Below are 13,670 nucleotides of genomic sequence, written 5' to 3'. Positions count from 1 at the left end.
TTTTTTTTTAGAATGAAACAGGCTATCGGAAATAAATTTTTAAATGGTAAAAAAATAATAAGACAAAAAATTACGTTGGAAATAAATTTTAGGGGTTGCGTTTTCCACCCCTTACAACCATGGGGTAAACCAAATAAATTACTGGCTAAGTGTCTTTTTGGTAGTAGAAAATGTCAGGTTAATTTCAATATTGTAACTTGTTTAGTGCTTGTGAAAAAAATTGTTAAACAAATTTTATGTACCCCCTTTAAGGGGCTGTATCTTAACAAGGGATGCTCCAATGAAGTTTCTTTATATGAAAGATCCTATCTTTTTTTCGATGAGGAATCACCCCCTTAAATGTTTTACATTTATTTAGTTACACCCTGTATATGCCACGATTTCGTCAGTTTTGTTCTTTAGTGACGTCACCACATGCGCGCGGACACCATGTGGTTAGAGTGCCCCTGTATTGATACATACTCTCTCCATACTTCTTATATAGCTTCATTAGGCCTAGTCTGACACCTTTTTCCTCTGACTTTTTTCAATTTTGGGTGTTTTCCCTCTAATTTTTCCGAAACACGTCGTTTTGACGACATATGAAAAATTTATAGATACTGTTTTTTTTTAATTTTTTTAATTTGAATTGAATTAAAAACTCCAAATGAAACGTGAAAATAAAATTCTCTGACAAATGATATGAGCCGTTCAAAATGTCTGCAACCTCGAACATGTCAGAAAAACTACTATAAAAAAATTTATTGATAACCAGCTGATTTTCTCAAGATCCTATCTTTAAGAACTGCAAAAACAAATTTTCATATTGTCTGACGAAAATTATTTTCCGATTTTCCAGTCTGACGCGTCAAAGTTGTCGATTTCATGAGTACCTACAAAAAATTTATTAACAGTTTGTTTCAACATTTTTTGGTTTTTAAATTGAATGATAAAAAAATTGTCTGATACTGAAACAGAGCCTTTTACATACTAAATAAAATAATTTTTAATTTAGTTTTCTAGCTACGCTTGGACCTTGCGTTCGCAAGTATAAATCGAGACCATTTTTATTAATAACCAGCTGGTTTTTTCACCATAGCTTAATTAAAATAAATAGAATATAATTTTTTAATTGTCTGATAAAACGTATTTTCCAATTTTTCAGTCTGATGCAAGAAATACAATTTTTTAATATTTGTAATCGACAATTGTGACTGTGACGCGTCAGAGTGGAAAACCGGAAAATAATTTTCGTCAGAAAATTTGAAAAGCCGTTTTGCAGTTCTTAAAGATAGGATCTTGAGAAAATCAGCTGGTTAACAAATTTTTTTATAGTAGTTTTTCTGACATGTTCGAGGTTGCAGACATATTGAAGGACTCATATCTTTTGTCAGAGAATTTTACTTTCACGTTTCATTTGAAGTTTTTAAGCTATTCAATTAAAAAAAACAGTATCTATAAATTTTTCATATATCGTCAAAACGACGTGTTTCGGAAAAATTAGAGGGAAAACGCCCCAAAATTGAAAAAAGTCACACAGGAAAAAGGTGTCAGGCTAGGCCTAATGAAGCTATATAAGAAATTTGGAGAGAGATTATGATGAATTTGACTGTTACTGTCTGTGTTTGTGCAGATGTATTTAATTTAAACATATTACTAATTTCTTGTTTAACATTTAAACAATTTTGTAAATATTTAAATACTATTATTTAATAACTCATGGTCTATACAACATTTACCTTATTAATAATGTTAATTACATATAAGTAATTAAATTTCTAAAAATGAAAAATCCTAAATATGAAGAGCTCAACGGTCAATAAAAAAAATGCTTATGGCAGCAATAGCAATACTCTTTTGGATGTTCCTAACAGAATTCAGTAGACGGATAACAATATAACCTCACTTTTGAGGTCTCATTATTTTCATCTGTTTCTGGCATTGATTTACTGATAAAATCACCTAACAGCAGAGCAATGTATAGAAATATTTCTAAAATTCGGTAGGACATCACCAAATTTTTAATTTCACGAACCCCATATATTTTGCAAGTTAAATTATAATGTATAAGTATTTCTTACCTTGCTCTTAACCAAACCTTTAAGCTTTTCTATGACTTCATTCACTTTGATCATTTTTTTAAACGATCTTGAAATAGCAATTAAGAAATGTCATAATCACTGACAAAATAAAAAACAGTAAATGTCAATCTACAAAGCGGTTGTCTAGCTTACGGTGAAATATGGTACTAAGCTAGCATTTGTTCTATAAGCTAATACGCCAGTGCGCCTACGATTCGAAAACGGAAAGAAAACTACAACAAAACGGAGACTGTGAGATTCCTCAAATTCTGTGGGATCGACTACTAAAAATTAGTTTTAGTTTTTTTTTCAGTGTTTGAGTTAATTTTAATTTTTGGTATACCTAATGTATTACTCAAGATAACAGACTTTTGAAGTTAGAATTTCAAAAATACGATATAGTAGGTAATTCCCAATTTTTATGACCACTCAAAGAAATTCTAACAGTGTGTTTTTGTAGTATTTCATAAAATATTTTGAAAGGACATGAACCGGTGACAAAAACCATGGATGTGGTTTTGCTGTTGCACTTTCTTTACTGCACTTTTGGATTAACAGTGAAATTTTGATAACAATTTGATTTAACTAGTTTTCCAATATTATTCTGAACTTTTTCAAAATGAAGAAATGTATTTTTATTTATCTGTTGTATCGGGAAAATTCCTTTATATATTTGTACAAAATAACTGAAAAAATAAGTTCTGCTATTATAAATACTAAAAATATGTTTTTTCTAACCCAACAAAAAGCAAAAAGACACTTAAAATATTTTTCTCAATGAAAAGAAAAATAATTTTACTATCAATAATTGTAACAAACAAATCTGCAGTTAGAGAAATTATTTTACAAATTAATTAACCTTGTATACGAAATAGAACTTAATTATTTAATCTACAGAAAAATTGTACAGGCAAAATATTTCTAATGTGATAAACAGAGTAAATGTTTTGCCATTAGGAACGATGTCTTAATTTTGTGTATAAAATTACAGCAAAAAGTCGCAGTACTACTAATTTCGAATTGAGTTTCAAAAGTGCGATAAAGCTGTACATATATTAAATATAATTTATTATTTAAAAAAATATACATGGCCACTATAAAATTTCTGTCTTTATTTTAATCAGCTAGAATTAAAAAATATACTACCTTCAAAAAATTAAAAATATATTTAAAAATCTCAAGTAAAAAATAAATGGACCTGCATTAAAAAAAATTTTAAAAGCTCTTTTTGTTTAATCGGGGATCTATTTCGATGTGGTAATGCAAATTTGGCCTAAATAAATAAATCTATTTTAAATTGTGGCCGAACTTCACTGAATTATATAACAATTTTTCAAGCGTGATTGGAAAAAAATTAAACGAAAATTTGAGAAATAAAAAATTTGGTAGAAGAAAACTATACCGTTAAATGAAAATTAAAAGAGACTGNTTTTTATTTATCTGTTGTATCGGGAAAATTCCTTTATATATTTGTACAAAATAACTGAAAAAATAAGTTCTGCTATTATAAATACTAAAAATATGTTTTTTCTAACCCAACAAAAAGCAAAAAGACACTTAAAATATTTTTCTCAATGAAAAGAAAAATAATTTTACTATCAATAATTGTAACAAACAAATCTGCAGTTAGAGAAATTATATTACAAATTAATTAACGTTGTATACGAAATAGAACTTAATTATTTAATCTACAGAAAAATTGTACAGGCAAAATATTTCTAATGTGATAAACAGAGTAAATGTTTTGCCATTAGGAACGATGTCTTCATTTTGTGTATAAAATTACAGCAAAAAGTCGCAGTACTACTAATTTCGAATTGAGTTTCAAAAGTGCGATAAAGCTGTACATATATTAAATATAATTTATTATTTAAAAAAATATACATGGCCACTATAAAATTTCTGTCTTTATTTTAATCAGCTAGAATTAAAAAATATACTACCTTCAAAAAATTAAAAATATATTTAAAAATCTCAAGTAAAAATAAATGGACCTTCATTAAAAAAAAAATTTTAAAGTTCTTTTTGTTTAATCGGGGATCTATTTCGATGTGGTAATTCAAATTTGGCCAAAATAAATAAATCTATTTTAAATTGTGGCCGAACTCCACTGAATTATATGACAAAAATTTGAGAAATAAAAAATTTGGTAGAAGAAAACTATACCGTTAAATGAAAATTAAAAGAGACTGCGGTTAAAAATAATAATAAAATAGAAAAGAATATTATAATAAATAATATATAACATCCCTAACAATGGAAACAAGCAAAAATACACTGTGAAAAATAATTAAAAACAAAGTTATTATCAGTTCAGAAATTGAATATAGTGAAGGGTATTTTACATTTGTCTGCTCTCTTTCGTTAGGCAAAACTATTTTTGACTGATTCTCTTGTCTAGGTGCAAAGAATTATTTGATTATTTTTTAAATTTTGTTCACAGATGACAAATGCGTATATGCAGCGTAGAATTTAAGGCACTTAAGTAGCATTTTACTGAAAAAAATTACTTCATCTTCGCAAGTAAAAGGTAATAATTGTTATTGTAATATCAAACAAACTACCCGATATTTAAAGAAGGGTCCAAGAAACCTTTCAATTGGTCAGAACGGCTGATTTTTAAAAAGAGTCAATTTCAATTTTTTTTTTATATAAAAAAACAAATGAATAGGAATATTGCTTCCTTAGTGATACGTTGATAAGCATTAAAGTGTGCACTATTTCCGTCCGTTTAACCTTTTCTGTATATCTACTCGTAATAGCTTCCATGATAAATGTTGGGTAGTGAAATAGAAATATTAATATCTCTGCAACACTTTACCGCAGAAGAACCAAATTTGGTACATGATTTAGGTTTATTACTGGTCTTCTTTAAGTATGATTTAAAGTTAATTGAAGCACAATAAGGTGTTAACTGGGGATGACTCACCCCTAAAATTATACCGAACTTTTTTTTCATTGACCGAATTGAGAATTTAATTTAAAATTTTTTTACTCTTGTTAAATTTTAAAAAACTTTATGGTTTTCAAGAAAAACGGAATTAACTGAAACAAGATTTTAAAACTGTTTATTAGAAAATTATCTAAAAGTCAGTAGTAGGCAACGAATTTATCTTTGAAACTTGTCAGTTAGTAATAAAATTATTTTATTTCAACAATTGCCTCTGATTGTCGTTGAAAAAATATCAATTATTATTTTTACTGTTTTTTACTTACCTACCTAAAACTACCTGGGTACTTGTTTTTCTTTTTTGTAGAATTAGGAGGGAAGTGAAGTAAAATTTATTTGGCCAATTGTCAAATTTGAAAGATAGAGCCTACTACTGACTTTTTGATTATTTTCTAATGAACACTGTTAAAATCTTGTGTCAGTTAATACTAGGCCAAGAAAATAAAATTCCTATCCGCGAGATACAAGACATCTCTCATCTCGTGAGTCAAAAAATTTTATTAGCTAACTTTTCTATTTAAACAAATAAGTGAGGAAAACAGTTTTTTCACTTTGCAGGGAAAACCATCAATTTTAGCGAAAAGTGACTTTGAGACAGCTTGTAGGGAATAAAATTATCTACAAAGTGAGACTTGTTAAATTAAAATCGGTTAATAAACAAAAAAGTTATTGCAAAAAAACAAGAAAAGTGCCCATTTTTTAATTTGTTTATAACTATCGCATTTATTGTCAAGGTGAGGTTTTTGTCATATTTTAAAAGTGTGCCAAAAGTGGGAGCTGTAGGTGCAATAGTTTTCGCACAATTCAATTTGTTTATAACGGAGGCTCCAAAAGTAATGAACTTTAAGCCTCTGTACAAGATATAATTTTCAACCAAACATGATTCTGAAAGCTTCATTGTAATCTTAAAGACGTAATTAAACGACCTATTAAAAAATATCACCGTTTTTTTGACAGTAACATTCTCAAATTGCGCAATTAAAAAACCGTGCATTTTTCGCTAATAAACAATTTGAATAAAATTGTTGCTATTTATGCTACATCACCTAAAATAAATGCAAAGGATAGCTGGCAAAAAAATACAAATTTTAAAAAAAAAGCACCCTCTACGACCAACAGGAGCCAAGATAAGAATTTTTTTTTAAATCGTAGCGCAATTGTTTATAAACATTAAGACTTGAATTTTTCGTAAAATAAAGTTTACGACGTAAACTACGGTTTCCCGTGAATTGCATTGAAAAATGTGGAACATTAACGACTCACGAGCCCTTTAAAGAGCTAAGTAAAATGTCCGGCGTGGTGATGGGGGAAGCTCGTCCAAGCGAGTCGCGTGCGCGAGAAAAATGAAATCCAGTTCAAATTGATGCGCGCTGTAAAATTTTGCAATATCTCGGCTTCTATTCATCGTAGAAACTTCTTTTTTTTTTAACCGGGGTAGCTCGACGAAAAAATAACAATGGGCATATTTACGAATTTGTAGAATAGCCAAAATGTCACAAAAATTATTGTTAAACGCAATATTAATTAAAATTTCAATTTCAGAATTATTTTACTATTATTAAATAAATAAATGAAGCTATCGTTCATTTAAAAAGTTATTTTTTTACATATTAAGCCACAGTAAATTTATTTTTTCAATATTTTGTTAGTTATTTAATTACGATTTAAATGTAAAATTAAGGTAAAAATTCACAAATTATTTTTATTGTTAAAAGATTTAAGAAAGAATAAAAAGCATTTGAATTTATTACAAAATTCTCAAAATTAAAAAATATTAATAAAAATAATGGTCGATAAAATTACAATTTTAACTTCTTGAAAGTTTTTTTATTATATTTATTACTAATTTTATACAAAAAAAATTTGCAACATAATCAAAATTAATTCAAAAAATATTTATCACAACTATTTTCAATAATAGATATAATGCAATACTTTATAATACAACAATTTAAAATTTAATTTTTTTTTATTTTTATGAAAAATAACTTTTTAAATGAACGATAGCTTCATTTATTTTTTTAATAATAGTACCTAAAATAATTCCGAAATTGGAATTTTAATTAATACTTCGTTTAACAATAATTTTTGTGAAATTTTTACGTTGCAAGATATCATTTCAGAATCCACGATCGACGTGTCTCGGGATTTTTTATAAATATGCACAATAATTACTGAATTTATTTCATTTGGCTGTTCCACACTACATTTGAATGTAATAAAATAATATTTGCCACAGATAATTTCATTTAAGATTATCTGCTCATTTTATCCAAATACATTTTTTTTTTCGTGTAGACTAGAAATTATCCTGGAGTTTTGGAATCCTAGTGTACCCCAGAAAGAGATTCTCTGTGCCACAAACGGTATAAAAGCTATAGCCAAAACAGATTTCAATGAAAATTCGCGGGACTCCCTACTCGACTGGTTGCCTTATTCTGTACGGTTTGTCACGAAACACTCAGTACAGTAAACTTTCGACCACACTTTACTGACCCGACTAAATTTCGACTGACTTGTACTCTTTTTTTAGCCTGACTTTCCAATTACACAACACGACGCACATTTTCAAAGCTAACCCTTAACCGACCAATCACAGAGCAGCGTATCTGAAAACGACCTCCGAAATTCGCGTCGTTACGAGCATTTCACTAATCAAGCATAAATATTTACAGTCGCACAAAGTCAAGTTCAAAATCATCCGGCGGGCACAGCGAAAATAATTTTTCTTCTTCCATCGTTTCACCGAAATTGCCAAATTACCCGAACGCAAGAAAATATTTGAATACCCATTCAGGTCCGACTGGCAATATTGAGATATTTCCGTCGCAGTGAGCAATTTTAACAATCTAATTTGTAAACGGGGAGCTCCAGCGCCACGCACCAATTATACGGACATAATTAGGCCTTGAAGACTCCGAATGTAGATGTCTTTGAGGATCTGGCACTCCGACTTACCGTAATGGTGCCTAATGGGGCTTGTTTCTTACCTGCAAAGAGAAAATGGGTAATTAGTAACCTTAATAAATAACTAATTATAGACATATTAATTGGCAACTAATGAATCGAGTTGGCGTTGCGAAATACGAACTCGTACAGGGTCGTTCAGAAAAATATTGCTTGTAAGCACTGTGTACAATGCATTCAATTTTCGATATCATGCTAAAGTAATTCGGTTATTACTAACGATGGAAAACTACGATTCTCAGGAAAATTGGCTGCTTTTTTGAGAGAAATCTTCAGGTCAAAATAAATTTTCGATATGTTTTTTAGTTTTGAAATCAAATTGAAATATTCTTTGTAAATAGAAGACAGTTTCAGCAATATTTGCAATAAATTCAAAAATAGCTGGATCTTCAAATAAAGTAAAAGATACTTCTATTTCGAAATGACAAAGGAAGTAATAATTGCGGTTATCAAATTTCCAAGATTCTGAGTTACGTCCAAATTCTGAGGTTCTCGAAAGATGTCTGTAGTTTTTTTTGTCTCATGTAATTAATTACATGAGACAAATTACTAATTAACTTCGGACTAATTACATCATTAGTCCGACTTATAGTCCAGGCGGTATCTGTCTTACAAAGGGTGTACTTGAGTAAAACGCATATGATTGGAGATTTTTGCTTTAACGGCTTCTAGATAACATCAGAAATGATAATTTTTCTATGCAAATAAAAAAAACGTGGGCTTAATTGTTATTACAAAAAAGTATAAAAAATAAAAAAAAATCATTTTTTCTTGGATTTCTCGTCGACAACTTAGTAACTATTCATTTTAGACAAAAATGGAAGAGGAAAAAAAGTTTTGTAATTAAATTTTGAACATGATGGAGTTAGTTACAATTCGAAAAAGTAATTATTGTTGTTGCAAAAATCGGAAAAATCATTTAAAAAATTGCAAAAAATGCTAGTTTATTTGTNCGCGGGACTCCCTACTCGACTGGTTGCCTTATTCTGTACGGTGTCACCAAACACTCAGTACAGTAAACTTTCGAAAACACTGTACCGACCAAATTTCGACTGACTTGTACTCTTTTTTTAGCCTGACTTTCCAATTACACAACACGACGCACATTTTCAAAGCTAACCCTTAACCGACCAATCACAGAGCAGCGTATCTGAAAACGACCTCCGAAATTCGCGTCGTTACGAGCATTTCACTAATCAAGCATAAATATTTACAGTCGCACAAAGTCAAGTTCAAAATCATCCGGCGGGCACAGCGAAAATAATTTTTCTTCTTCCATCGTTTCACCGAAATTGCCAAATTACCCGAACGCAAGAAAATATTTGAATACCCATTCAGGTCCGACTGGCAATATTGAGATATTTCCGTCGCAGTGAGCAATTTTAACAATCTAATTTGTAAACGGGGAGCTCCAGCGCCACGCACCAATTATACGGACATAATTAGGCCTTGAAGACTCCGAATGTAGATGTCTTTGAGGATCTGGCACTCCGACTTACCGTAATGGTGCCTAATGGGGCTTGTTTCTTACCTGCAAAGAGAAAATGGGTAATTAGTAACCTTAATAAATAACTAATTATAGACATATTAATTGGCAACTAATGAATCGAGTTGGCGTTGCGAAATACGAACTCGTACAGGGTCGTTCAGAAAAATATTGCTTGTAAGCACTGTGTACAATGCATTCAATTTTCGATATCATGCTAAAGTAATTCGGTTATTACTAACGATGGAAAACTACGATTCTCAGGAAAATTGGCTGCTTTTTTGAGAGAAATCTTCAGGTCAAAATAAATTTTCGATATGTTTTTTAGTTTTGAAATCAAATTGAAATATTCTTTGTAAATAGAAGACAGTTTCAGCAATATTTGCAATAAATTCAAAAATAGCTGGATCTTCAAATAAAGTAAAAGATACTTCTATTTCGAAATGACAAAGGAAGTAATAATTGCGGTTATCAAATTTCCAAGATACTGAGTGACGTCCAAATTCTGAGGTTCTCGAAAGATGTCTGTGCTTTTTTTTATCTAATGTAATTAATTATTACATCATTAGTCCGACTTACATCAATAAAGTGAAACATTTTCAAACATATTTAAATAATGTCCCATTTACTCAGTAAAGTTATGCCATAGCTGTAACAAGCACCCTGTATATAGTAACGTATGAACAAAAAAAATGTCTTCATCATATAATGAAAAAAACATTAGTTTTCGACACATGAGGCAAGAAATATCGACTTAAAATTTAAGTTGTTCACCGTTATTTACCAGGAAAATTAGGTCGAATACATTTTTATTTCTGCAGAACACTCCAGTCGAATTATTATTATAATATTACTAGACATTTGCAAAAAGAGCGAATTCCCGAGCGGCTTTTTGCCTGACCCTAGCACTATTTGTTTATAATCCTTTTTTGCACGGCCTACTTTGTTAGTTATAGTAAAGGGATACTTAATTTCAACATTTTGAAATTTTTCTTCTTCGATACGTTTCTTTGGATCATTTAAAACCTATGTCTACGAAATTAACTTCTAAAATTAACGTTTAATATTTTGACAATTAGTTGCAAAAAAACGAACAAAATTAATCAACGATTACCTGGAGCAACAATTTCGCGATCAATCGAATTGGCTGTCGGTTTTTGTATTGACCGTTTTTTCCATAAATTTCGTCAACATCCATTTCTTTTTGCAATAATAATGGGTAATTTCCGAAAACTGATCTTTCCGCGTTCAACCTTTATTTTACAGTTAACAAATTGGTGAAATATGACTTTAGATAACTTAAATTGTATGTAATTTAATTGCCTACCTATAACATAAAATTACTAATATTCCGATAGGTCGTCTAGATTTTCGTGGGCAGTGAAAAAAGTAAAAACTTCTTTCGAGTTACTTTTTTGATATTATCATTCTACATACCCTTTCTCGTCATAAAATGTAATAAAATGTCTACTAGTAAGTTTTACGCGTTCAAACTTTAATTCGATTGGAGCTGAAGCAGATTTTTCCCTTTAGCTCCAATTAACAAAATGGAGGTCTCTTTGTCACAATCCTTACATATCTGCAGCAGTTTTAAAACATTAAGATTTCTTTTTTTGTTATACAGTCACTGAATTTACATAATCAATAGGTATTACATTAAGAAGATTAAATTATGAATTCATTTCAATGTTCAAGGATTAACGTGTCAGATACTTTACATTCCACGATAATTATTCAAAGGTTTTGTATAAAAAATTACTATTATGCGAAATGTAACGCTTTCCCTCTGTGCATTTGAATAAAGATGAGCGTAAATGTTCTTCGCGTTTTGTGCTTTTTAAGTTTAAGTTTGTACTTTTTTTAAGGAACAAAACAAAATTCGTTTTAAGGACTTCAATAAAAAAAATTCTTATTTGGTTGTAAAATGTACGCAAATAGTTTTTTTTTTGTCGTTCGACAGTAGGGAACGAACTCTTCAGGAATTATATAATATTCGAAAGTGAAGAGAATTTTATTTTAGAGTTTATACATTTCTACGAGAAATCACGGACCCAAAATTCCTGACGTAATTTAAGTTTTTTCACATTTATTTTTAAATCAAAAGTGTTAATATTTTTTCCCGCAAAACACCAAGTCCTCTGAATTTTCCAGCCCAGCATGGAAGGTGATAACCCAGAGATATTTATACAGAACGTATCTGTAATGTTTTTCACTTTTTTATCATACCACACGATTCCTCAAGCCTTATCGCAGAGGGCATAAATCACGACTATGTTGCAGCCGTTAAGTCTTGGCTCTATAAAAAGCTTTTATGTATATTAGGGCAGGTCAAACAGATAACCTACATAAGAAAACAAAACTGATAGTAGAGACGGAAATACGCGGTTTGTGCTAGTCTCGGGCATACTCATACAATGAATAAGGCGGGCTTCGGCTACAGGGTGATTCGAGCTTCCACAGTCGTCTTTTGACAGCTCATATTGAGGATATAGTTATAGGTACGAAACTAGAGGTTTGTTTCTGCAGCAGTCTCAAACTGTTTTCAAATTATCAGATATACTCGGCCATTAGTTGTAACGTGCTTTCAACGAGTCTATAGTTATAAGTATTACGGTAATAAAGTTTTATTAGTTTGTGTTTATCAATGCATTCTACGAAATTCACGTTTTAATGATTAAAAAATATATATATTTTCTTATATTAATAATGATAAATTCATTGAAGATAACAAAATTTTCAGTTAAATTAATGCTAGAAGGAAGTTGTTATTAAGAGTAAGGGGGAAAATGGTATAAAAATCGATAAATTCCAAGGACATTTAAATAAAGGGGACTATGCATGTCACAGTCTATCTCATATGTTGGGTGAAGCTAGACAAGGGGAAAGCAGAGGGCTTTATTTTCATCCAACTGATGCGCGCGATTACATCTCCAACGTCGTACATTTTGGATGGGTCAAAATAAAATATTTTATAGTCCTAAGTCAATATATTTCAACAGCTACTCAGTATTTTTATAATAAATATATATAATATTTTTATAACTTCTTGGAATCCCAATAACTGTAACCATTTCTTTCTTGTTGCACCATCCCCAAGCATCCTAAAAACGTTCACATTTCACTTTTAGAATACTGAGGCAAATTTTCAGTGAGACATAAAAATATATTCCCAAAGGAGAACATCAAATGGTTGAATGAATGCAACTTTCAGTTGATTGCATCTTCGGTATTTTTATGTATAAGTGAACCACCACCATATTTTTGCTGTTGTATTTATTCAGTTTTTATGCTCGTGCATTTAGTAAAATTGTAAATATATTTTTGAAAAGGTTTTTGTCGTAGAGGAAAATGAAAATGATGAATGATTAAAATTTGTAATGTTGGGTATAAGGGATAACATTGAAATACCTATAAATATATTAAATATAAATAATGTCTGTAACTTATTTGTGGTGCAGCATTTTCCTTTGATTTTAATGGCCAAACGTGGTTCATATTATTGTTTTCTTACTATTTCAGCAAAAATTTTAAAAAAATACCAAGTCAGTTTTATAAAATTTTACCGTTATTCAAATAAAAGTTACCCACACGCACGACAATGGCCACAGTTGCATATACATTCCAAAGTCACCTTCAAGCACGCTTACCTGTGGAAGGATAGCTGATGTGGATGTTTATAATCCAATTTCTTACAAATTCTGCACTGTCTAACCATATTCACACCTTAAAAGTTTATCCAAAATACATGTATAAACACTAATCACGTTTCACTTACTAAAATCACAACTATTTTCTAACAAGAGACGCCATATTCTGCCAACCACGGCAGAACGAACGAGGAACACGCTACAAATTATTGCGTAGTTGCCAAGTCTTCAAACATGGCAAATATGAAAAATGAAAAATAGTTTAATATGTACAGAATTTAACAATATTGTATGCATAACTTAATAATACTATCCTATAATAATAATTTTCACAATTGTGATGAAAATTGCGATAAAAATATTAAGTACATTTCCAGTATAATTATACAGCTGACAACAATGGTACAATTAGACTGTGAATAGACCAGGCTTCATCTAGAAATGTAAATAAATAAGTCTCCTTTATTTAAATGTCCTTGATAAATTCGAATAATTTGATTTTATTGCAATAGATAAAAATTATGTACATATCTTAAAATATTACAATTCTAGCCTCGCTT

The 13,670-nt window shown here is 30.0% G+C and overlaps 2 protein-coding genes across 3 annotated transcripts in view; both read right to left on the bottom strand.

Moving 5' to 3' along the window:
* The window catches only part of LOC108917946, an 8,664-nt gene extending 6,550 nt beyond the window's left edge, over positions 1 to 2,114 (bottom strand). The window contains exon 1 of the mRNA XM_018724767.1: positions 2,061 to 2,114. Within this exon, the coding sequence (XP_018580283.1) occupies positions 2,061 to 2,114 (54 nt within the window). The remainder of the gene's footprint in view (positions 1 to 2,060) is intronic.
* LOC108903233 (ecdysone receptor) overlaps positions 1 to 13,670 on the bottom strand; it is a 521,233-nt gene that overhangs the window by 338,557 nt on the left and 169,006 nt on the right. The gene's annotated exons all lie outside the window — the stretch shown is intronic.

Source organism: Anoplophora glabripennis, unplaced genomic scaffold (genome assembly GCF_000390285.2).
Source record: "Anoplophora glabripennis isolate ALB-LARVAE unplaced genomic scaffold, Agla_2.0 scaffold12, whole genome shotgun sequence".
NCBI classification, from domain to species: Eukaryota; Metazoa; Arthropoda; class Insecta; order Coleoptera; family Cerambycidae; genus Anoplophora; species Anoplophora glabripennis.
The sequence above is the reverse complement of the archived record's forward strand: the minus strand, read 5'-3'. Positions and strand labels throughout refer to the sequence as shown.